Here is a 26635-nt window from a genome sequence, read left to right on the forward strand (position 1 = left end):
AATGAGAGGAATGCATAAAGCCTGCAGTCAGAACTTCCTTTGATGGCGAAGGGCCTTGGCTTCATTGATTAACAAGCTTGATCCAGATTCTCCAAGTGATCGCTGTATCCTTGTTACCTGTTATCTCAGAACTAAATATAATTGGTTTTTAATTCTTTCAGGAGATGAACGACTACTTTTTATTTCAAGAGGGAGGTGAACTATATATTAAGTTTAATGTGAAATAACAACCAGGTTAGTAAGTCAAATTTGAGACCAAGAAATCTACAGCAAGACTGCATGACCATAAAATGTATTTTGACCCTGTTCATTAAAAGTTGTAAAATCTCGCTACGAAAAGTCATAAGAATAAAACCGGACGGACCACCTGGCATCGGACCACTCGGCACCGGACACAACAACGGCAAACCAAGCCCAGTCGACCTTGCAAAGTCCTCCTCACTAACATCTGGGGACTTGTGCCAAAATTAGGAGAGCTGTCCCACAGACTAGTCAAGCAACAGCCTGACTCAGCCATACTCACAGAATCATACCTTTCAGCCAACGTCCCAGACTCTTCCATCACCATCCCTGGGTATGTCCTGTCCCACCGGCAGGACAGACCCACCAGAGGTGGCGGTACAGTGATATACAGTCAGGAGGGAGTGGCCCTGGGAGTCCTCAACATTGACTCTGGACCCCATGAAATCTCATGGCATCAGGTCAAACATGGGCAAGGAAACCTCCTGCTGATTACCACCTACCGTCCTCCCTCAGCTGATGAATCAGTCCTCCTCCATGTTGAGCACCACTTGGAGAAAGCACTGAGGGTAGCAAGGGCACAAAATGTACTCTGGGTGGGGGACTTCAATGTCCATCACCGAGAGTGGCTCGGTAGCATTACTACTGACCGAGCTGGCCGAATCCTGAAGGACATAGCTGCCAGACTGGGCCTGCGGCAGGTGGTGAGCGAACCAACACAAGGGAAAAACTTACTTGACCTCGTCCTCACCAATCTACCTGTCGCAAATGCATCTGTCCATGACAGTATTGATAGGAGTGACCACAGCACAGTCCTCGTGGAGACGAAGTCCCGTCTTCGCACTGAGGACACCATCCAACGTGTTGTGTGCCCCAACACCGTGCTAAATGGGATAGATTCAGAACAGATTTAGCAGCTCAAAACTGGGCATCCAGGAGGTACTGTGGGCCATCAGCAGCAGCAGAATTGTATTCCAGCACAATCTGTAACCTCATGGCCCGGCATATTCCTCACTCTACCATTACCAACAAGCCAGGGGATCAACCCTGGTTCAATGAGGAGTGTAGAAGAGCATGCCAGGAGCAGCACCAGGCGTACCTAAAAATGAGGTGCCAACCTGGTGAAGCTACAACTCAGGACTACATGCATGCTAAACAGTGGAAGCAGCATGCTATGGACAGAGCTAAGCGATTCCACAACCAACGGATCAGATCAAAGCTCTGCAGTCCTGCCACATCCAGTCCTGAATGGTGGTGGACAATTAAACAACTAACGGGAGGAGGAGGCTCTGCAAACATCCCCATCCTCAATGATGGCGGAGTCCAGCACGTGAGTGCAAAAGACAAGGCTGAAGCGTTTGCAACCATCTTCAGCCAGAAGTGCCGAGTGGATGATCCATCTCTGCCTCCTCCCGATAGTCTTCAGCCAATTCGATTCACTCCACGTGATGTCAAGAAACGGCTGAGTGCACTGGATACAGCAAAGGCTATGGGCCCCGACAACATCCCAGCTGTAGTGCTGAAGACTTGTGCTCCAGAATTAGCTGCGCCTCTAGCCAAGCTGTTCCAGTACAGCTACAACACTGGCATCTACCCGACAATGTGGAAAATTGCCCAGGTATGTCCTGTCCACAAAAAGCAGGACAAATCCAATCCGGCCAATTATCGCCCCATCAGTCTACTCTCAATCATCAGCAAAGTGATGGAAGGTGTCGTCGACAGTGCTATCAAGTGGCACTTACTCACCAATAACCTGCTCACCGATGCTCAGTTTGGGTTCCGCCAGGACCACTCGGCTCCAGACCTCATAACAGCCTTGGTCCAAACATGGACAAAAGAGCTGAATTCCAGAGGTGAGGTGAGAGTGACTGCCCTTGACATCAAGGCAGCATTTGACCGAGTGTGGCACCAAGGAGCCCTCGTAAAATTGAAGTCAATGGGAATCAGGGGGAAAACTCTCCAGTGGCTGGAGTCATACCTAGCACAAAGGAAGATGGTAGTGGTTGTTGGAGGCCAATCATCTCAGCCCCAGGACATTGCTGCAGGAATTCCTCAAGGCAGTGTCCTAGGCCCAACCATCTTCAGCTGCTTCATCAATGACCTTCCCTCCATCATAAGGTCAGAAATGGGGATGTTCGCTGATGATTGCACAGTGTTCAGTTCCATTTGCAACCCCTCAAATAATGAAGCAGTCCGAGCCCGCATGCAGCAAGACCTGGACAACATCCAGGCTTGGGCTCATAAGTGGCAAGTAACATTCGCGCCAGACAAGTACCAGGCAATGACCATCTCCAACAAGAGAGAGTCTAACCACCTCCCCTTGACATTCAACGGCATTTCCATCGCCGAATCCCCCACCATCAACATCCTGGGGGTCACCATTGACCAGAAACTTAACTGGACCAGCCATATAAATACTCTGGCTACAAGAGCAGGACAGAGGCTGGGTATTCTGCGGCGAGTGACTCACCTCCTGACTCCCCAAAGCCTTTCCACCATCTACAAGGCACAAGTCAGGAGTGTGATGGAATACTCTCCACTTGCTTGGATGAGTGCAGCTCCAACAACACTCAAGAAGCTTGACACCATCCAAGATAAAGCAGCCCGCTTGATTGGCACCCCATCCACCACTCTAAACATTCACTCCCTTCACCAGCGGCGCACTGTGGCTGCAGTGTGTACCATCCACAGGATGCACTGCAGCAACTCACCAAGGCTTCTTCGACAGCATCTCCCAAACCCGCGACCTCTACCACCTAGAAGGACAAGAGCAGCCGGCACATGGGAACAACACCACCTGCACGTTCCCCTCCAAGTCACACACCATCCCGACTTGGAAATATATCGCCGTTCCTTCATTGTCGCTGGGTCAAAATCCTGGAACTCCCTTCCTAACGGCATTGTGGGAGAACTGTCACCAGATGGACTGCAGCGGTTCAAGAAGGCGGCTCACCACCACCTTCTCAAGGGCAATTAGGGATGGGCAATAAATGCTGGCCTTGCCAGCGACACCCACATCCCATGAACGAATAAATTAAAAAAACATGACTACAATGCAATCCTTTAAGTCATTTTTGACATCTGAAAATGGAACTCAATTTGTCCTGCAAATATCCACAGCACACAAGTTATTTTGAAGTGCTTATAGATGTAAAACCATATTAATGATTTGTGGTATGAATATTGCCTTTATGGTGTCACTTGAGGTTCCTCAGCACAAAATATTAATATTTCCAAATGTTAAAACCGCATGTTGTGTTAAGTGAGGTATTAAAGCTAAGTTGATAACCTAAAAAGAAATTACATATATTTGTGAATGGGTGATGTTTGTGACAGTTGTTGCTATCACCCATCTTATGCTGTCTCCATTTGAGAGACCAGTGATACAAGGCAACCTAAAAATAAGTACCAGAGGCTACAAGAGAACCAAAAATAAGCCAAATGGAGGAATTAATTAGATTTAACATAAATTTTTAAAAATGGTAATGGAGAACGAAAATAATGGGTCTTATGGTGGACCAATCTCCAGGACCTGATGGCTCATTCGAGTGTTATAAGAAACAGGTGGGGAAATTCTAGGTGCACAAGTCATAATTTTCCAAAGCTCTCTAAATTGGGGAATTGTGCCCTTGGATTGGAAAATTGCAAATGTCACTCCATTGTTTAAGACTGAATAGAGGGAAAAACCAGGAAACTACAGGCCTGTCAATTTGACATCAGTTGTGAGGAAATTACTGGAATCTTTCATTTGAAACCGAGTGAGCATTTGAATAAGTATGAGCTGATCAAAGAGAGTCAGCATGAATTTGTGACGGGTAGGTCATGTCTGACTAATCTAGTCAGGCATTTGATAAGGTTCCGCACAAGATTATTGGCAAAAATGAAAGCGCATAGAATTGGAGGTAACCTTCGGACGTGGGTTGATACTTGGTTGGAAGCCAGGAGACAGAGAATTGGGATGAAGGGAATGTTGTCTGATTGGCAGACACCAATGGTGTTCCCTGGGGATCTGTATTGGGGCCTCAGCTTTTCACCATATATATCAATTACTTGGATGAAGGAATAGAGAGTTGTATATCCAAGTTTGCAGATGACACTAAGTTCGGAGGAATGGAGGGGTACAGGAAGTGACAGAGACATAGACAGATTAAGTGAATGGTAAAAATTGGCCAGACGGAGTACAATGTGGGGAAGTGAGAGGTCCTCCACTTTGGATCCAAGGAAGACATCAGAATATTTTCTTAATGGAGACAGACTAGAAACTGTGGTGGAGCAAAGGGATTTGGATGTGTACGTGCACAAATCACTAAAAGCTAGAGTATAGGTATAAAAAATAATCAAAAGGGCTATTTGAATGTTGGCTTTTATCTCGGGGGTTGGAATACAAAGGTGAGGACCTTGTGCTTTGGTCAAACCCCATCTGGAGTTCTTGGCACTGCACCTCAGGAAGCATATATATATAGGCCTTGTTCGGGGTACAGCCCAGATTCGTCAAAATGATACCAGGGCTTTTAAAGGATTAAATTATGAGGGCAGGTTGCATAAAATTGGCTAGCATTCCCTTGAGTATATAAGATTGAGGGGTGATCAGATTGTGGTGTTTAAAATGATAAAAGGATTCGACAGAGTAAATACAGAGGAGATATGTCCTCTTGTGGGGAATCCAGAACAAGATGGCCCAATCTTAAAATTAGAGCTAAGCCATTCAGTAATGAAATCAGAAGCACTTTTTTTACAAAGGGTAGTGGAAGTGCGAAATTCTTTCCTTCACAGTGCTGGGTCTATTGAAATTTTCAAGACTGAGATCGACAGATTTTTATTAGGTAAAGGATATGGATCAAAGATTGGTAAATGGAGATGAGGTACAGATCAGTCATTATCAAATTGAACAGGCTCGATGACATAAATGGCCTACACCTGTTTGTTTGGTCAGCAATATTTCTGCAGACAGTCAGTTTTGTTCTTTTTGTGCTATTGGGAGGTGTATTTAAAGGATGTGTAAAGGAAACTCTCTATCCAGTTGTTCCTCCTTCCCTTCTCTTCCCCGTCAGACCGGCTCAAGGTTGACAAACCTGCACCTGAGGAGCAGATTTAGTGTGGTGTCAGTTGAAAGCAGTTTGGATTCCATCTCTTGTACAGATGTCTAATGTTGAGTGTCATTTGGCAGCCTGCGACTTGGTGTTGCACTTGGATTTCTTAGCCCAAGATCATTCGGAGGCTGAGTTTTGAACTTGGATTTCCTAGCTGCGCAGCCAGTGCTTCAGTTTGCCTGAACCTATAATTAGAAGTTGGGTATCTGAAGTTTTTAGAGAAAAGGTCTAAACATTTCAGCCATTGCACTAATCATTCCAGTGCAAATGTTTATATCTGAACATCCCCTTCCCTTGTGGTGCAAAAAATGCTTTTTGCAGTTGAGTTGTGTCTTGATGACTTGTCCCTACAAAGCTATAATATTTTTTTGAGGTAAGAATACATGCTGCTCTCATTCACGAACTAGTGGCCAGCGAGTCAGTTGCATTCAAACTGAGTAGCTGACTCGCAACTGGTGTTGGGACCGGAACAGAAAGTTTCTTTCACTAAATTAATCTTACAGTTTCGTAGGGACAAGAAGCAAACTGAACCGCAGAAAGCAGTTCTGCACCACAGACCCTTCTGTACTTTGACTTTAGAGGAAACTTTGCATCTTTTTAATTTAGTGACGGTTTTCATATTTTCCACCAGAGAACAATGGTTATTTGTTCGTGTGAAGATGCTGAGAAAAAATGCTCATTTGGGCTGCTGTGAATGGGGAGGAGACTGTGCATTGCAGTCATTGTTAAATTGCAGAAAGAGGATTAGTGCTGCAGCAGTGCATCATGTGATGAGAGGAGCAATAAGCATCTTTCGAACTTGCAGGTCTGAATTATCATTCCTTATCTGATTGACTATTTAGCAGATGGTATGGGGATTTATTAATGAGGTCCCCATCTGTGAGGACTATAATTCAAGAAGGTATAAATTAGCAGTTCAGAAAGGATTTTTTAAAATCTTGAATAAGGCAGTGATCAGTTAATGGTGCTGAATTTTTACTGGTTTTCACCAGGACAGTAAACTAGGCAAATTAATGTACTGTATTTCAAAGGTTGGATGGGATGTTTGCCAAAACCTGGGGAAGCATATTGGCATTGCTGTGATTTTAACTTAATCTTACTGATTCTCTGAGCATAATGTTACAATTTTACAACTCAATAAAATAGAGTAAAAAAAAGTCCAAAATGGTTATGACTGCTGAATCTTGTTGACATGGAATTTTCCAACATTAGTTCTGGTGCATCTTTCTAAACCAACTTTGTGATTCAGCAGAAGATATTTATACCCAGTCACCTGCGCAACAATATTGTGATAATCAATACATGTATATTTACAAATCTAGCGACAAAACTGCTGAGAGCGTTAAGCTCCATAATAAATATGCTTTGTTATTGTCTGCACACTCTACAAAAAGTATTGTGTTATATAATATCTTTCATGTTACATCCTAAAGTGCTTCATGGCACTGTATGATCCCTTAAACAGCCATGAGATGAATGACCATTAAATCAGTTGTGGTGGTGTTTGAGGTAGAATTCCCATGTTCTTCAAATAGTGCCATGAGATCTTTTATGCCTATCTAAACAGACAGAAGGGGCTTCAGTTTAACATCTCATCTGAAAGACAGGTAACCCAACATTGCGGTTCTCTCTCGGTACTGTACTGAAGTGTCAGCCTAGATTACATTAGATAAGGTTAGATAATCTTGTTTTATTCATCCAGGTGCCTCCTCTGCTAGAAGATAAAAAGAAACAAAATTCATAATCATAGTTTCTCATCTATTCGAGTGAAGTCCTCGAATGGAACAAACATGCAGTCATCAATCTTGACATTGCCACTCTGGGCTAAGAGAAATCAAATGCTATTGACTTTATTAGTTAAAAGATGTCTTTAATAGATGAATTTCTCCATCGCAACTGTTTGAATGATGGATGACTTGCTTGGTGGGGGTGGAACTATTCTGTTAAACTAAGTTTGTTTGTCGCCTAACCAAACTGTGACACTGATGGTCTCCATACAGGTGTCTTAAGTTGTGAAGGTGGGAGTCAGGGAGGGAAGGCATGTAGCATTTACTACCCTAAGCCTGAAATGCTGCATTTTATTAGTTGTCGAGCCAGTAGAATTACTGACATCTATTGTGATGTCCAGTAGCTTTTTTTCATCAGACAATGAAAGTGCTTTCAGCTGTGGATCATAATCTTTGGGCCTAGCTGAAGTACTGGAGTGCTGTGCCATTAATATTAAGAGTAATTGCAGCAGCCATCATGGATCAGTGTAGTTGAAAGTCACAAGGTTTCAAATGAGCCCTCTTGTTGTAACAGTTTGTGACAACTGCCCTGATGACCCATCGTACTAATACTTAATTTATATATCCGAGCAGGAAGCTGAAAGAATATGGATTGCAAAAAAAAAAGCTGGAGAGATATTTGGATATTCCAACCATGTTTTGCTTTAATAAGGTAGCACAAGTCTTCTACTACTTGCCTGAAAGTTGGGGATTCTGTACACTGTTGGATGTTCATAACTCCTGTTCATTCAGTGTTGACAGAGTTTGGTACTACTGTAACACTGGTGCTCTTAGTGAATTTGCAAGAAGTAGGCATACCCGTCACTGCCTTAATCACTTGTTTTCCCCAAATTAGGATAGTCAGCAGGTTGGATGATGAAAATCGAAGAAGGAAAATTAAATTGGGAGTTATATGCTTTTTTAAAAGGAGTCCCTGGGACTCTTGCTTTTATATTTCATATTTCAACTTTTTTTTTCTCCGTACGTGTTGTACATAAAGCTCTGTAACCTTAAAATGAGTAGTTACAGCTGTTTGTTTTTTGTAGATCTCTTTCCCATTTTTGGAATCCAAAGATTTCTCAGATTCTCGCTGACCGACCATGGAAGTTGCTGTGTGGGGAAGGGTGGAGTGGAATTCCACACTGACTGTTATTTGCTAGTGAGTCTTTATGTTAAAAGCATGTTTGGTGAGTTGATCTCTGCTTACCAGCTGGTTTTGCTGGGGAGTGTCACTTGTAGGTTTTACCTCTGGTACAGAGTTTCAATTGAAACCTGTAGCTGAATACATGGGAGAGAAGTAATGATATCTGCAATGACCAAAGTTTTTTATTTAGTTCAGGGGGTGCCTATAATGGTAGCTTTGTACACTAATAATGTGAGACTCAAAGTTAATGTAGGTGTGTCCGAGTCTTTAGTTTGCTGGCCAGAAAATACATCACACTGGAAGACCTGTTTTTGGGAAACACAGAGCCCTGTTGTGGTTGCTTGGTGGTTGGATGCATCTTTGTAGTTAATTCTTGAGTCAGTTTCCTGTAGCTGGGAAGCTCCGACTATTCTGCTTACTCTATGCATTTCCTTCAGATGAAGAATGAAAGGGGAATGTAGTTTTCAATGTGAATGTTTGCTTAATGTACTCCTGTTTGGGTTAGGCAAGTCTGATATCCTCTCAACAACTTTGTCAGTAGTTTTCGAATCTCCTCCAATAAAATATTGGGAAGACTGAAGCCATTGGCTTCGGCCCCTGCCACAAATTCTGTTCCATTGCCACCGATTCATTCTCCTCCCTGGCCACTGTCTCACGCTGAACCAGATTGTTTGCAACTTCGGTGCCATATTTGATCCTGAGCTGAGCTTCCTACCCTATATCCTCTCCGCTTACGTCAACCTCCGTAACATCACCCATCTCCTCCCCTGCCTCAGTTTATATGCTGCTGAAACCCTCATCTATACTTTTGTTACCTCCAGTCTCAATTATTGCGATGCTCTCCTGGCCGGCTTCCCATTGTCCTCCTTCCATAAACGTAAGCTTATCCAGAATTCTGCTGCCTGTATTCTAACCCACACCATGTCCTGCTCACCCATCACCCCATTATTTCTGGTCCACCAACACGTCGCTTTTAAAATTATCATCCTCGTATTCAAATCCCTCCATGGCCTCGTCCCTCCCTATCTCTGTAAACTCTTCCAGCCCTACAACCCTCCAAAAACTCTGCGTGCTTCCAACTCAGGACTCTTGTGCAACCCCCATTTCCGATGCCCCACTATTGGTGGCTGTACCTTCAGCCGTCTAAGCCCTAAGGTCTGGAATTCCCTCCCTGCACCTCTTCGCCTTTCCACCTCTCCTCCTTTAAGACTCTCCTTACAATTTACCTCTTTGACTCAGCATTTAGTCACCTTTCCTAATATTTCCTTTGGCTCGGTGTCATTTTTTGTTGTTTTATGCTCCTGTGAAGCCCCGTGGGACGTTATCCTACATTAAAGAAGTTACAAATTCAAGTTGTTGTCATTGGTCCATAGAGTCTGCTTCTGAGCTAATTAAATTGCATATATTAGTTTCAGCCACTAATTCACAAAGGGCAGGTGATTACTATAGTGAAGTACACTGTATTTGTTCAAATCAATGATTACAGATTACAAGATAAGTGTTGCGGTTCTCTGAATTTCACATGTGACAGAATTACTGTGATAAAAGACGCTAAATTATGTCAGCTTGCTACTTTGCTTTGGAGTATGTTTGGTGTGAATAGGGTTTGCAGCATTGCTAGCAGTTGTACAATATTTCACTGCCCCATGTGCATTTGAGATTTGTGTGTTTGGGTAGTATAACCAGATTGTTCTTTTTGTGTTCTGTCTTAACGAATCTCCTTTGCACTAAATGTGCTTTTACGTTATTACGCGGAGTGCATGGTGTGCTGGTTGCAGTAAGAAGTAAAAAGCATGGATTTATCTTGTTTCTGTGGCAGTGGCAATAAATTATAGTTTGGGTCTTTGTGAACTACCACCAGATTGATTGATTGGCTCCGTATCTGATGGAGAATGGCATTGGATTGAAATATCAGTGGAGGAGGGGTGGGCGCAGTGTGTGTGAGGTGACGCCAAGAACCCAGCCTGGGACTGCTCTCCTGAAATCGGGAACTGCAAAGTTAAAGCATCTTATGTGAATTAAATATTCCCCAAGAAATTGCTCCAGTACCAGTTGAAATGTTATTTCGCAATTAATGAATCTGCAGCATGCTAGGTAGAATAGTGACCTAGCACTTGTATAAATTATGAGTCCTTGGTTACTTCTGACTTGATGAACCCTGTGGCTCAGCTGTTTTCCTTGCTTTACACCATGGTGTCCTCAGCTAAACTGAGGAGGTAGCCGCATCAGACTGCTTTGTCACATCTTAATAGACTTCGAGAAAGCTGCCAGAGCTGAGTGACGACAGCTGCTTGCCAAGTGTACCAGATGTGCCTGGGGGCTAAGATGACTTTGGCGGGGTGTGGGGGATGGGGGGTGGGTGTTGCAAGAGACCTGGGAGATGGTCTGATCGCAGAGAGTGTTAGTGCTCTGTGTTCAGGGAATCATTGCGTGGCACACATTCAGCCTCAGAGCTTTTGAAACAGGAAACAAAGAGGCTTCACTTTGTACTGTCTGACTCGGAGCACACTGAAAGGGATTGATTGGCCAGAGCTGCACATCCAAACCACTGTCTTCAACTCTCTTTGACTGCCTTTGACACAGTAATTGCCTGATTGCTGCTTCTTACTGTGGTGTAGACCTTGCCCTTGATGCTATTTTTTTCTTTTTTGAAGAAAAGCCTGGAGAGCGTTCGAATTCCATCTTTACATGGCTGCGACTCTTTCAATGGCAAATTAATCTGTATGGAAAGACTGTTGGGAATTGCAATCAGTTGCTCCAATTAGCTTAAAAATAACTGATTGTATGGATTGGCGCATGGAGATTTGTGGGATGTATTCTGTATTTCCAGTGGCACTGTAAGGTACGGGAAGCTGTCTCTTTGTGTCCAACAATAGTAATGGTGTATATTTGTTTGAAATGGAGTGGTTTGTTTCTGGCTACTATTACAATATTACTTTATTAAAACCTGCACAAGACTACACTTGATATGTCAACATATGATACAATTTTTTTTTAAAGGTTTTGTTTGCAAATAATTTCTGGCGTCATTGTCATGTTTCTTGTAACTGATAACAGCCGAGTGTAGTAACCGTATGCAATTGTACTACTAAATGTCTGAAATGTTTAACATCTACCATCATTTAGATAGTTTGAATTACTGAAATTACTGCACCCTGCTCCAGTGTTGAGATTTTTTTGCAAGTTTTTTGGTGAGATTGGCAATCTTTTCACCCTCTTTGTGGCTATTTGATTGCACTTCAGTGATTAGTTAATTTTACACCAAGTGTTTCCTCTGCAGTGGCAATGATCTCTTAGCAGCGAGAGATTTGTTTATTGTAGGTTTTAAAATTCCTACTCGAGCTTTCTTTGACAGTTTGTGTGTTTTTTTGCATGAGTTCTTCCCCTTCCCTTCCCCATTACAGAGTTGAATCCTCTGATCTTAGTTCCCTGTCGGCTATCTATTTTGATTTGCTGCTTCACTTCCCCATTACAGAGAAAGCTTTGAACCAATAAAGCTGGTTTTGTTGCACCCCTATTTTTCTGTACAGTCGTATCAAATGGACTCGAATGAACAATTTGGAGAATTGTGTTTTGACTCTGGTGCAGGTTTATGAGCTTATTTAAATCAACTGAAAACCAGCAACATTCTGGTAGAGAGGCAAGGTAGGTTCATATGTCAGTTGAGGCCACAATTTGAACTCTGCTCCTCTGAATGATGAGTCAGTTGTTACACTGCAATATTTACTGGATCGCCTCAAGCTGTCGGACACTTCATTTCCAATTTATTGTCTAACTGAATGGAAATCTGTCTGAAATGAGGATGCTAAAATGCTGCACTCTTTAAAGGCTAATATTACAGCAGACAGAGGAACAGGAGTAGGCCATTTAGCCTTTCGAGCCTGTTCTGCCATTCAGCGAGATCATGGCTGATCTGTGACCTAACTCCATATACCTGCCATAGCCCCATATCCTTTAATACCTTTGGTTAACAAAAATCTTATCAATTTCAGCTTTAAAATTAATAATTGCACTAGCATGAACTGCTATTTGCAGAAGAGTGTTCCAAACTTCTACCACCCTTTGCGTGTAGAAGTGTTTCTAACTTCACCCCTGAAAGTCCTGGCTCTAATTTTTAGGCTGGACTCCCCAACCAGCGGAAATAGTATCTACACTATCAATTCCCCTTAATATTTTGAAAACTTCAATCAAATCACCCCATAATCTTCTAAATTGCAGGGAATACAACCCTAATTTGTGTAATCTCCCCTTGTAATTTAACCCTTAAAGTCTCGGTATCATTTTAGTAAATCTATGCTGCACTCCCTCCAAGGCCAATATATCCTTCCTGAGGTGTGGTGCCCAGAACTGAACACAGTACTCCAGGTGTGGTTCTAACCAGGACTTTATATAGCTGTAGCATAACCTTTACCCATTTGTATTCTAGTCCTCTAGATATAAAGGCCAGCATTCCATTAGCCTTTTTGATTATTTTCTGTACCTATCTGTATTCGGTGAATGGGTATGCAGGTTAAATACAAATCCAATTGTAAGTGATGCATTCACTTGCTATAATTTACTGATAATTGTCAGTAAACCCACCCCTTTGACCAAGCTTTTGGTTATCACTCCTCATATCTCCTTTGGTTCAGCTTCCATTTTTTGAAGTGCCGTGGGATGTTTTTCTTTGTCAAAAGTGCTTTGTTGTTGAAGAGGAGGAACAGTAGACATGCAGAAATGTTAATGAAGATTATTTTGAGGTTTTTAGTTGGGTTGAAATAATTTTATAAAAAATGTTTGGGATTAGCGTGGTTAACTTAATGTCCCTGAAAGATTTTTTTGTGTGTGTTGTGTAACAAAGTTGTATTTACATAATTTGCATTGAAAGCAAAAAATGTTCCAGGCTGTTCAACATTCTATTTGACAGACTGAAAGTCTGTTTTGGTGTTTAATCCATCTCTTTTACATATTGATGTTATCACTGACTCATGAGGACTATCTAGGAAAATATGGTTATCATGTGTAAGAGGAGAGAGGACGAGATAATTTATCTTTTGGTGGATAATGATCTCCCTCATGCAGACATTGATGTATGTTTTTGTATGCTCCTGTGCTGTACATGGAGACCAATAACACAAAATAAATGCTCCCACAAGTCAGGCCCACTAGCCACAGGATGGGACTCTCAACTGGAAGACCTGATTTCCTGGATAGTTAGCATGACTGACCATCCCACTCTGCTCCCCCCACCCCCCACTATTGAGAATGAGTTTGCAAGTTTTGGCTGGGTTACTATTGAGGAGGAATGAAAAATTTCTTGGGAGAGATTGCACAAGTACTTGACATTTCATGCTCCAGTGTGGACCATATGGAATACGTAGAAAAGTGACTCTCCATTAAACATTGTACTTCAGTGGTGATTTTGTGTAGTATTCTTAACTGTTGGTGCATTTCAGATGAACAATGATGCTCCTGCTAAATTTTCTTGTGATTACCAGAGGTGTATTGTCATAATGTAACTATCATAATGTAACTCACTGCTGTGGTGGATGGTGGTGAGAGCAGTGGGATGTTACAGCAGGTTACCTTGGTGGTTCTGTTTGTCACTTCATTTGAAGCTTAATTATGCAGCTTCACTGCAAAAGTGTTATGTTCGGTATCCAGAAATCCACATCCTAAATTTGTCAACTAAAGACAGATTGACTGATGTTAACATTTACTGAGAAAACACGACTAATAAAATTGTTTGAGGTTGTTCCATCTTCTGCACTGGAAATAATGATGTGTTCCAATCATCTGCTGTGATCAGTTCTGTTTTATAGTAAGAAATCATGAAAAATCTAGTAATTACTTGAAAATGCAGAAAATAATTTGTAAGCTTATAATAGTTTTCATATAAAACCTATCAATATGGAACACAAAATTCTACATAGAATTTAGTATTCTATAGTTACAGCAGATGTTAGTGACTGATTGGCTTTAACCTAGTAATGGGCAATAAAATGCAGCTCTTCATATCTGTTACAGTTGCACTTTGCTCCATGAATTTTTTGTGAGCCATTTTCTACCACTTTTCTTGACTGTATCCAACATGTGGTTATGTCTTTGATCTAATTCTCAAAGTCTCCAAAAAATGATATGTCACCTTTTTATAAAGCTTTGTTCTGACACCGTGCTATACATAATATTCTTAATTATAAGGCACTGTTAATTGTTCCCTTAATTTTCTTATTGTATGCATATTTGGTAAATTTCTTAGCATAAGCATTCTTTCAAGTGCTATATTGTGTTACTAAGTAATAAATTCAGAGTGTATATATTAAAACACTAATTGTACACTCCACCCAAACTTCTTTAAAATGTTGAATTTTTGTGTGTGTGAATTTTTGCTGGGAGGAATGGAATAGTGTTCTATTTTGCGCACTCAAGGTCAAGGATGAACATTTTGAGCCTAGGTCTTGTGCTTCCAAATGTAGAGTAAATCTCCTACTTTGTCCCAACAATGTAGCTTATCCTCAAATCAGTAAATCAGTAGGGGCATCCTCTATTGCACCAGTGTTTCCATATCCCACACCTGTCATCCTTATGCCATTGCTAATTGATGTTGGATAATGTGCACATTTGTTTGTGGATCATCACCCACTGGATAATACCCAGATCAGTTTCATTGAGTTCTCACAGCTGGAAGAGAGAACACACGTTCATCCCATCAGTTTGAGGTGGGTTCAAGGCCAGGTCAGAGGTATAAAAATAGTCTGTGAGCTCATTGCACCACCCAGCTGCCTCCCGACCCTTATAATGGCCTTGGTTAGAATGCTTTGTGTGACACCAACCTTTATGCGGGTGCAGTTAATGTTATGTACGGTGTGTATGGTAGGTTAAGCAAATTTGGCCATCAGTTTAATTATTTCCAGTGGCCTTGGTCAACACAATTGTGTGCTTTTGCCTGGGATGTAAATTGATTTTATCAGCAAAAGTCCTTGAGTAATGTTTCCATCACTGATGTGGTAACCGTGATGCAGTAGAACAACTGAGAATAGGGGTTAGTGGCATTGTTTTGGTTTTGGTATTGTATTCTGTTGGTATGTATCCAAATGTTGGGATATTAAGACTATTTTGTTTCTTTCCATTCAGGTGATATCACTCAGAAGGGTTATGAAAAGAAAAAGGCTAAACTGCTGGCTCCGTTCATACCACAGACTGTAGGTAAGATGAACATGACTAACAAAGTTGTTGATAAATGAAAAGGAATATGACTGTCTTTGTCACTAAGATTTGATACCATCCGTTCAGCTACCTGTGCCCAATCCCTCCCTCCCTGTTGCCTCCCAGCCCTGATCTCGTATCTTTCTCTAGATTCTCTCCTATAGCCCCTTCATGTCCTCTCCGAGCTCATAGAATCATAGAAGTTTACAACATGGAAACAGGCCCTTCGGCCCAACATGTCCATGTCGCCCAGTTTATACCACTAAGCTAGTCCCAATTGCCTGCACTTGGCCCATATCCCTCTATACCCATCTTACCCATGTAACTGTCCAAATGCTTTTTAAAAGACAAAATTGTACCCGCCTCCACTACTGCCTCTGGCAGCTCGTTCCAGACACTCACCACCCTTTGAGTGGAAAAATTGCCCCTCTGGACCCTTTTGTATCTCTCACCTTAAATCTATGCCCCCTCATTATAGACTCCCCTACCTTTGGGAAAAGATTTTGACTATCTACCTTATCTATGCCCCTCATTATTTTATAGACTTCTATAAGATCACCCCGAAACCTCCTACTCTCCAGGGAAAAAAGTCTCAGTCTATCCAACCTCTCCCTATAAGTCAAATCATCAAGTCCCGGTAGCATCCTAGTAAATCTTTTCTGCACTCTTTCTAGTTTAATAATATCCTTTCTATAATAGGGTGACCAGAACTGTACACTGTATTCCAAGTGTGGCCTTACTAATGTCTTATACAACTTCAATAAGACATCCCAACTCCTGTATTCAATGTTCTGACCAATGAAACCAAGCATGCTGAATGCCTTCTTCACCACCCTATCCACCTGTGACTCCACTTTCAAGGAGCTATGAGCCTGTACTCCTAGATCTCTTTGTTCTATAACTCTCCCCAACGCCCTACCATTAACGGAGTAGGTCCTGGCCCGATTCGATCTACCAAAATGCATCACCTCACATTTATCTAAATTAAACTCCATCTGACATTCATCGGCCCACTGGCCCAATTTATCAAGATCCCGTTGCAATCCGAGATAACCTTCTTCACTGTCCACAATGCCACCAATCTTGGTGTCATCTGCAAACTTACTAACCATGCCTCCTAAATTCTCATCCAAATCATTAATATAAATAACAAATAACAGCGGACCCAGCACAGATCCCTGAGGCACACCGCTGGTCATCTTGTCCATAAGGTCCATCTCCTGTTCCCTTGACCCTATTCCCACCTAACTGCTGACCACCCTGCCTTCCTGACCATCCCCCCACACATAGTGCCCTCTTCTCAGGTGCTGTCCCCCTCCCTTTCAAAGCAGCCGTCATCACCTCCTCAAAAAACCCACCTTGATGCCTCTTGCAAACTACCGCCCCATCTGCAACCTCCCTTTCCTCTCCAGTGTCCTTGCATGTGTCCGTGCCCATCTTTCCCACAACTCCATGCTTGAACCTCTCCAATCAGGTTTCCATCCCTGCCACTGCACTGAAACAGCCCTAATCAAAGTCACAAATCACATGCTTTGTGACTCTGACTGTGGAGCACTAACCCTCCTCATCTTTCTTGACCTGTCTGCAGCCTTTGACACAGTTGACCACACCATCCTCCATCGCCTCTCCTCTTGTTCAGTGGAATTGCCCTCTCCTGGTTACATACTTATCTATTCAGTTGAAGCTAGAGAATCTCCTGCAATGGTTTCTCTCCCCGCCCCTGCACCATTGCCACTGGAGTCCCACAAGGATCTATCCTTGGCCCCCTCTTATTTCCCATCTACATACTGCCCCTTGGCTATAGTACTATAACATACAAGGCTACAGACCAGGTGCTGGAAAGTGGGATTAGGCTGGGTGGCTCATTTTCAGTCGGCGTGGACACGATGGGCCGAATGGCCTCCTTCTGTGCCATAAATTTTCTATGATTCTATGATATCAATGAATCAGGTTCCATTGTATGCTGATGACACCCAGCTTTACTTCAACACCTGCTCTCTAAACCCCTCCACTGCCTCTGTGTTGTCAGACTGCTTGCCTGACAAATAGCCCTGGATGAGGCAAAGTTTACTTGGGAAGACCAAAGCTGTTGCTTTGGCCCCCACCACAAACTCTTTTCCCTAGCCGCCGATACCATCCCCTCCCTGGCCACTGTCTCAGGCTAAACCAGACGGTTCTTAATCCGACCCCATATCCTCTCCATCACAAAGACCACCTACTTCCACCTCTGTGATATTACTCATCTGCTCCCTTGCCTCAGCTCATCTGCTGCTGAACCCTCATCCGTGCTTTTGTACCTCCAGACTCGACTATTCCAATGTTCTCCTGGCCAGCCTCCCATCTTCCACCCGTCATGAATTTGAGATCATCCAAAACTCTACTCCCAGTATTCTAACTCACACCAAATTCCATTCATCCATCACCTTCTCCTCGCTCACCTACATTGGCTCTCGGTCCACCAAACGCGTCGATTTAAAAATTCTCGTCCTTGTGTTCAAATCCCTTCATGGCCTTGCCCCTCCCTAACTCTGTAACCTCCTCCAGCTCCACGACCATCAAAGAACACTGGGTTCTTCCAACCGTGACCGCGTGTGCATCCTCCACTTCCTACGCCCCACCATTGGCGGCCATGCCTTTAGCCATCTAGGCCCTAAACTCTTGAATTCTCTCACCAAAGCTCTCTACCTCTCCTTCTTTAAGATGCTCGTACCACTTTGATCAAGCTTTGAGTCACCCGCTATAATATCTCCTTTGGTTTGGTGTCCATTTTTGCCTTTATGCTCCTGTGAAGCGCCTTGGGACGTTTTACCACGTTAAAGGTGCTTTATAAATGCAAGTGGTTGAGTCTAATTCACATGTAAGGGTATAAATATCATTGTGGGGGGAAGGATATATTTCCCCACTGGTGTTAACTAAGACTACAAAAACAGTGTTGAGGTTTGAATAGCAAATTCATGAGTGTGGACCGACAGTACAAAGGTAGTTCAGAAAATAAACAGAAGAGACCACAGGTGTTGTCAAAACTTAACTCGTCTCTGCAAAGTGTTGAGGAGCAAATGTTGCATCATGAGTTTGAGCAGCAATAAGACCTAATTGCATTTACCATCTTGTGGAAAGGTAGATTATTTTTGACAGCTCGATTACCAAGAGATCTCCTTTCAAAATCAAAAGCTGCACAAGCTAGGATGGATGTACTGACTACATGAATGTCTGTATCCTGGGTAGAAAGCTTTCCACAGGAATTTGATTTGTTCCCCAGTGCATTTGAATTGTTTTCTCTATACTGAAGATCATTCACAAGATCTGAGTGTTGGAGATTACTGTAATCCTAGTGATTCCAAACAGGCTGGGAGAGACTCTTCTGGACCTTTTGTAACTAAAAGCTGGCTGGCTCTTCACGTGCTTTGCAGGCCTGCTTTTGCTAATGAATTGCTATATAGTTGAGTCTTCACTGGATGACTAACTTGTTCCTTGAGTGTACCAACCCGATTATGCGAGTATTTTCTTTCTTACGAAACTGATGGGCAGCAAAAGACCAGTTGGTCCATCAAGCCTGCCCTACACTATGATGGCTGAGCATCATGACTAAATACTTTTTTTTACCCACCCCCCCTGCCCCAGCCCCTGAAGCTAGGTAATCTCCTGGAAGAGGCAAAAAATCAGAAAAAAAACCAGGGCCAATGAGGGAAAAAATACTCTGGAAAATTCCTTTCCGACGCCCCCCTCAGGCGATCAAAACCAGTCCAGGAAATCATGTGGACCAAGTGTCATCTATAAAGACACTTACCGTTTATATAATGCGATCGCCGCCACGATCAAGAATTCAATTGCTAATACTTCAATTTTACTATAGAAAGCATCCACCTAACAAAAAGCTTACAATCCCATGGAACAGACTTGTGCTAGGATAAAGAATACAACCCTCTGGTAGTGATCTTCTGTCTTTACCAATATATTCACAATCATTGTTTTCTTATCCTGTTCTTCAAGCTCTCTTCTCTTGCGCACTCTCTGCTTCCCAAACATTTATCTGTAAAGTGCTTTGGGATGTTCTTTACGTCAAGGATACTATATAATTATAAGTTGACATTGTCTTAGCTGAAATAAATCAGGAATTTATAGGCCAGTTAGTCGTGCTTCAATTGTTGGTAAACTACTGAAGATTATAATATCGGATAAAATTACACATCACTTGGAGCAACATGAATCATTTAGTCATTATGTATTTCTTATAGCCTGTGCTTAACCAACCTTATAGAATTTTTTGAGAAATTGAGAGGATAATTGGAAGAAATGTATTGGATGTTTCTATGAATTTTTTTTTTAAATTACCTTTTATTTAAGAGAACTATGACAAAGATAATGGCACATGGAATTAAGTGGATGTTGGTACATGAGAGAAAGCAAAAGATAGGGGTACAGGAAAGTTTCTTAGACTGGAATGATTAATGGTTTTCCACAGAGGTCTGTGTTTGGGCTATTTTTATTTACAGGACTTGGGAATTGAGGGAACAAGATTGAAATTTGCTGCTGACCCCAAATTGGGGTGTGGCAAATTGTGGCGAGAATTGTTGAGGACTACAGGAGGACAATAAGCTAGCAGAATGGGCAGAGATTAAAAACATGTAAAGTTAAAGATAGGTACGGCCATATAAAGATAAATGGAATTCTTGGATTTGTACCTAGAGAAATAGAACACAAAAGCAAGGGGGTATTGTTAAATTTGTATAAGATCATAGCTATGATGGAGTTGAGTATTGGTTTTGGGCACCCCATTTAGGAATGATATCAAAGCTATGAAAAAGCTACAGTGTAGACTCAGGAGAATGTTACCAATAATGAGAGGTTACAGTTATGATGGAAGACTAGAGGATTAGGGCCATTTTCCATTTGAGCAGAGCAGGTTAAGGGGTGACCTGATGGAGGTTTACAACGACGGCAGCAACTTCCAATTATGTCGAAAAATGCCCACGATGCTTTGTAGAGGTGCAAGGAAAAAATGAATGCCAAGCCAAAGAAACAGATATTAGGAGAGGTGACTAAAAACTTGATCCGAGATTGGTCTTAAGGAAGGATCTTTGGAGTGTAAGACTTGGGTGGCTGAAGGCATGGCTGCCAACAGTGAGATGAAGCGAGGGACGGGCGTGTACAAGAGGCCAAAGTCAGAAGAACAGAATTTAGGGAGGTGATATAAAGGAAAGAGCAAGGCCATGGAGGATTTTGAACACAATGAGGAAAATTTTAATTTTGGAACGTTGGGGAATAGGGAGCCAACGTGGATCAGCAAAGATAGGGGTGATTGGTGAGCGGAACGTGATACAGGATAGAATACGAGCAGCAGACTTTGGATGAGCTCAATTTTATGGAGGGTGGGAGGTCGTCCAGGACATCATTGAAGTAATAGATTCTGGAAATGACAAAGGCATGGGTGAGGGTTTCAGCAGATGTATTGCGGAAGGGGCAGAGATGGGTGGGGTTTTGGAAGTGGAAGTGGGCAGTTTTTGTGATGGAGAGGATATGGGGTCGGATGCTCCATTCAGATTCTAACCCTAATGTCAAGGTTTCAAGCAACCTTGTTCAGCCTGAGATGCTGGCCGGGGTAGGGGGCGGTCCTTGGCAAAGGTATAGATTTTGTGGTGGGGCCTGAGGATGATTTTGATCTTTCCAATTGCTCATTCAAGATGGGAAGCCCAACAAGCAGCCTGATGGGGCAAGGCAGTGGAGGGGCTGAGAGGGATGAATGGAAAGTAGAACTGAGTGTCATCAGCTTGAAGATTATGAAAGCTATGATATGGTAAATAGTGATGAACTGTTTCCACTGGTCTGTGCGATGGTGGTAATGAGAGGGAACAAATTTGAGATAATCACAAAAAGAATCAAGGGGGAGGTTGAAAACATTTCTTCTCACGGAGGGCAGTTAGAATTTGGAATTCTGTGCCAGAGAAGGTTGCTGAAGTCGAGTCCATAAATTATTTAAAAAGGGAATTGGGTAGTTGCTTCAAAAAGAGGAATGTTGAAGAGTGTAGGCTGCAGGTCGGAGAATGGGATTAGATTAAGTGGCCTTTAGGGCAAAAAACACCAGCACAGATTTGATGGGCTAAATGGCCTGTTTCTGTGCTGTAACATTCTCTGATTATGTGAACTTCTGGCTGTACTTTTAAAGTTCGTGATTCCTTTTGAACTGGATGAAGTCATGAACTTTAAAAGTAAGGAACCATTTACATGAATGAGCATTTTTCCCTCACTTCTGCATGAAATATTAATACTTTGTCTCATTGTGCGATGTGCCACGAGCCACCTGTCACCCAACCACATCTTGGGTGAATGTGCTTCTGCTAATGCAGTTTGGCCTATATTGGGCACCTTATGCTACTTCCGATCCACTGTAACCTCTTGCTCACATTGTTCTAACTCAAGTTTCCATTGGTTTCAAAATAGTCTGCCGGAGATCAAAAATTGTAAATGAAGCCCATTGGTGAAATGGCACCCTTTGGGCTTCATTTACACTGTAAAAATACTTCACTATTCTCATTGCAGTAAGATCTAATGAACTGAAGAAAGGAGTAATGCACGTTAGGAAACAGTGACTGTAGCTACTTGTTTGCATAGAAATGGGATGCAGCTCAAGTTGCTGAGTGGATGAGGCTTCCCTGGCTCACCACCAGTACCATTCAATTGTCAAGAGGGCAAGACTTCTATGGCGCAGCTCCACTGTTCCTCAGCTAACTGTTGACAGCCTGTACTACTGTTCGCTCCAGTCTGACCAGCCTGAAGCCTTCGTTGGCCTCCATTGAGCTTCAGTTAGCTGATGCAGTTTCATCCAGCAACAGAGCATACTGCTTCCATTCATTCACTTTCTCCCAAAAAAAAAACAAATTTGCTCTGCTTGTCATTCTTTTTTCCTTTCAAGTTTCCCAATGCCATCCACCCACTCACCTCTGAACAAGAATATGGCGGCTGCAACCTGTTTACAGATTCTACCAATATTCGTTTATAACCTGCTCATTGGGGTTGTGCATGAATGGCATGAATCTGTTCTTCATTATGATTTTCCTCCCACACAGATTCTTGTTAGTTCCCAGTGACAGGGGGCCTTGCAGATTCCCTCAGTTCTCTATTCATCTCCAGATCTACACCAGTGGTGTCCAATAGAAATTGCAGACTAGTCACGTGTGGCTACAGCGACACCATTTTAGCTGCATGCAATAATTTTAGTAGAAAGCACCTTACACACAGTACAGATAAATGTACTTCACATGTATATGTACTTAACAAACATCCACCACTATTCAGTGCGAAACATTGAAGATTTTCTCTTTCACCAAATTTTGGAATTCTGGCATGAACTTACTGGGCGAATCACATCTTGGTGCAGTTTCTAGGATTTTCTCCGTCAGTTGTGAGCGATTTTTTGAGAATCTGCCCCTGCTCTTCATTCAGACTCGCCGCTGCTCTTCATCCAGAACGTGGTTGGATGCTGCATGCCCTTTGCAATGACGTGTTCTGTTGAAGCTATTCAATATTGGTTACGCTTGCTTTCTTCAGCCGGCCTGGAGACATTATTCTGATTGGTCGAGCTGACCACAATGACAGCTCCCCTCTTCATAAAATGTTGCTGGAGCTTCCATGGTGCTGAAATTGGGTGTTTTCACCCCTGTTACACACCATTTTAACAGATAACCAATAAGCGGTTATTAAGGAAGTCGAGCACACTCAACGATCAAAAAACATTTGCACATTCTGCTTTTCATCTTACTATTTTACCAACAAACTCACAAAAACAGCACATGCATATGCTGTGGTGAATATGCCTAACGATGTGTCTATTACTCATTTTTATTGACTGATCAAAAATGCAATTGGCCACATCAGGATTCATAATTTGCCACATGTGGCTCATGGCTATCATTGGACAACACTGATCTACACTGCAATTACAGCCTGATATACAATTAAGGCTGATATCAGGTTTATCATTTTACAACTACTGATTCCTGTAATTGAATGTGGATACAATAAGTCAGGGGAAAGAATGAGCTGCTCCTACACTCAAGTTCATTCCTACAGGATCCTCTTTCAGTAACTTCTTTCTTTTGTGTAATACATCATACATCATGAATGGCAACCACTAGTTCTCCATAGCTACAACTGTTAAGAACAATAGCAATAGAGATCACAGAATCATACAACTCAGAATGAGCCATTCGGCCCATCGTCTCTGTGCCGGTTCTTTGAAAGAGCTATCCAATTAGTCCCACTTCCCTGCAAATTGCCTATAACCCTGCAAATTTCTCCTTTTCAATTATATATCCAATTCCCCTTTGAAAGTTACTATTGAATCTGCTTCCACCACCTTTTCAGGTAGTGCATTCCAGATCATAACAACTCGCTGCGTTTAAAAAAAAAATACTCTTCTAATTTCCTCCTTGGATTTTTTGCCAATTATTTTAAATCTGTGTCCCCTGATTATTGACCCTTCTGCCAGTGGAAACAGTTTCTCCCTATCTGTCAAAACCCCTCATAATTTTGAACACCTCTATTTAACTTTCTCTGCTCTAAGAACAACAACTGAAGCTTCTCCAGCCTCTCCACATAACTGAAATTCCTCATCCCTGGTATAAATCTGGTAAATCTCCTTTGCATCGTCTCCAAATCCTTGACATCCTTCCTAATGTATGGTGCCCAGAATTGGACACAATACTCCGGTTGAGGCCTAACTAGTGATTTATAACAGTTACCCAAACTTTCTTGCTTTTGTATTCTATGCCTCTATTTATAAAGCCCAGGATCCCGTATGCTTTAACAGCCTTCTCAGCTTGTCCTGCCACCTTCAAAGATTTTTGTAGGTGTCTCTATTCCTGTACCCCCTTTAAAATTGTACTATTTAATTTAAATTGCCTCTTTTTCTTCCAAAGTGCATCACTTATGGTAATGATTTTTCACTAATTGATTTTTGTTTTTTAAATTGATTTTTCATCAACACCGTGACATATTTGCCAACCCATGTGATTTTCCAAAATCTGAATTTTTGCCAGTCTCAAGACTTGATTCTGTCCTCTTCCAACTTTTTGTGGCAAAGGCCTTTGCTGGTAAATTTAGCAATCCTGCAGGGAGCTGTGCTTGATGGGAGCAGAGGTTGGAGATGGGGCCACAACAATGTAGTGTTGATTCTTTGATTACTGCCTCATCACGAGGCTGTCCAATGGGAGTGTGGGATCCGTGAGTTTGCCCTTCTGTGTGGTCCACAGCTTCTTCCAACACACCATAAAACAAAACTATTTGAGTAGCCCAAATGAAAAAATCAAGCCAAAAAATGTATTTAAAACAACTGTATAACCCGTAAAAAAGATTAAATGTGCAAATGCTGTTGCTGTGTTTTTTGCAACATTAAATTTTTACCCCATATGTCACCCAGAAAAGCTGATGAAATGTGGAGGTAACAATTTGGTTTTATCGAGCCTGTTCCTTCACAGACCAAATTGCATTCACTATTTCCATGATTTTCACCTTGATTCAACCTTCTGAAGTTGAAAGCCCGAAACTCGGAATTACAAGGTATTTCCTGGGTAATTGTGTATGTGTGCGCGCGCCTACATGTTGCAAAGTAATTGCTGTGTGTTTCTACCACTGGGTAATTGCCATGTGTCTGTGTGTGCACCTCTATCAGAGGGTTATTGTTGCCTATGTCTGTCTATTATAGAGTAATATACATCAAAAGTAGTTGGTGTTTATTCAGTATCTATTTTCTGCTATTTGCACTGAAAGTATTCTCTATTTACGAGGCATGTATGTTGTATTATGCTGTATGTATTTAGGGTATTTGATATTTACACTGGGTATTGACTGGCATTTGCAATGTATGTATTTGTACTTTGACTACTTATGGATGCTTACATTGTAAGTGTGCAGATATAACAGTGAGGATATTTATGGTACATAGGTTACTGTATTAAGTATTTGTGGGTGTTGGCAGTGTTTTTGTTGGCTTGATGGTGGAGGTTGTGGGGGGTGGGGGAGAAGGGGGAGCCATGACATAACCAGTTCCAATATTTACAGTTCTGTTGAAAAGTTTAAAAATGCTTGCCTGTCTTGCTAGTGTTTATATTTTGTGAGGTTGCTGACTGATCATTCACTTAAATCTTTTATCCAACTTGTAACAGGCTGACCTCAATGCCCTTGTATCCTCAAGCCTAAAATGCTGAAACTTTCACCAACAGGGTAATTTGTTTCAATGTGATTTAGTTTTCTGTAAAACTATTTACAGAATATATTTATAATCATTTGCCTGCTCTTAACATGAAACCCATTGTTCCATTATCAATGTATGGTGCAGTCATGTGAATTGGATAAAAATATTTCCATCCCCCATGCTGAAAAGAGTTGGCTAGATTTAAGGCTTTGTGTAAAACGACCCTTAGCAAACAAGTGAGACTGATGGATAGGGCTGAGAGTTGGTGTGAAATATCCAAATCATTACTGAAAGGCAAGTCATCAAAGCAGCAGTGTCTTTGAAGATGACATTGTACAGATTCCTTGAGGGTGCTGTGTAATGCTGGTGATTTTATGTGAGGTTTGCATATCGAGATGAGATCATGTAGGAATGCTGGTAGTTGAACAGACTGCTTTGTAATGTGATTTTCAGACATTTCAGTTTTTACTGAGTCTCTACTTCTGACTCACAATGGATCACCTTCATAAGAATGTAATGTTTCTCCTACTGAAACCAAGTGGACTTGCTTCTTATTGACCTTTCCCAGAGCTGAGAACACCAAAGTACAGACACTGTCTCTTATGACATGGTGACTGTAACAGCCAAGAATGCTGACTTTACACCACAGAAGTAGAGATTTCTATTTACTGTTTTAGAACCGCAAACTGGTTCCTGTCATGGCCGAAATAAATGTTCTATTTTTGCTCAGCATTCTAGCATCTGGTAAGAGTATGTTTCAGTTAAGTGCATAGAATGTTGCCTATTGACATCTGGCCATTACACACTTAACACCTCTTGGCAAATTGTTGTGCCACAGTCAGTTCCCTGCTGCCCATTGAAGTATACATTATGCACAACTAACCTTTCACTTTTTTAATTTAAAAAAAAGGTATGTTGTCAAATGGCATTCTTGCAATTTATTGTGTTTGAATTCTGTAGAGCGAGGCACCTGTGATCAGAAGTGCACTAGCTTTCGTGTACTTAGTGTAGGGCTTTGTGC

The 26635-nt window shown here is 42.0% G+C and overlaps 1 protein-coding gene across 1 annotated transcript in view; it reads left to right on the plus strand.

Moving 5' to 3' along the window:
- LOC137323922 (disco-interacting protein 2 homolog A-like) overlaps positions 1 to 26635 on the plus strand; it is a 215398-nt gene that overhangs the window by 53903 nt on the left and 134860 nt on the right. Inside the window, exon 2 of the mRNA XM_067988011.1 lies at positions 15354 to 15425. Within this exon, the coding sequence (XP_067844112.1) occupies positions 15354 to 15425 (72 nt within the window). The remainder of the gene's footprint in view (positions 1 to 15353; positions 15426 to 26635) is intronic.

This window comes from Heptranchias perlo, chromosome 7, assembly GCF_035084215.1.
Source record: "Heptranchias perlo isolate sHepPer1 chromosome 7, sHepPer1.hap1, whole genome shotgun sequence".
NCBI classification, from domain to species: domain Eukaryota; kingdom Metazoa; phylum Chordata; class Chondrichthyes; order Hexanchiformes; family Hexanchidae; genus Heptranchias; species Heptranchias perlo.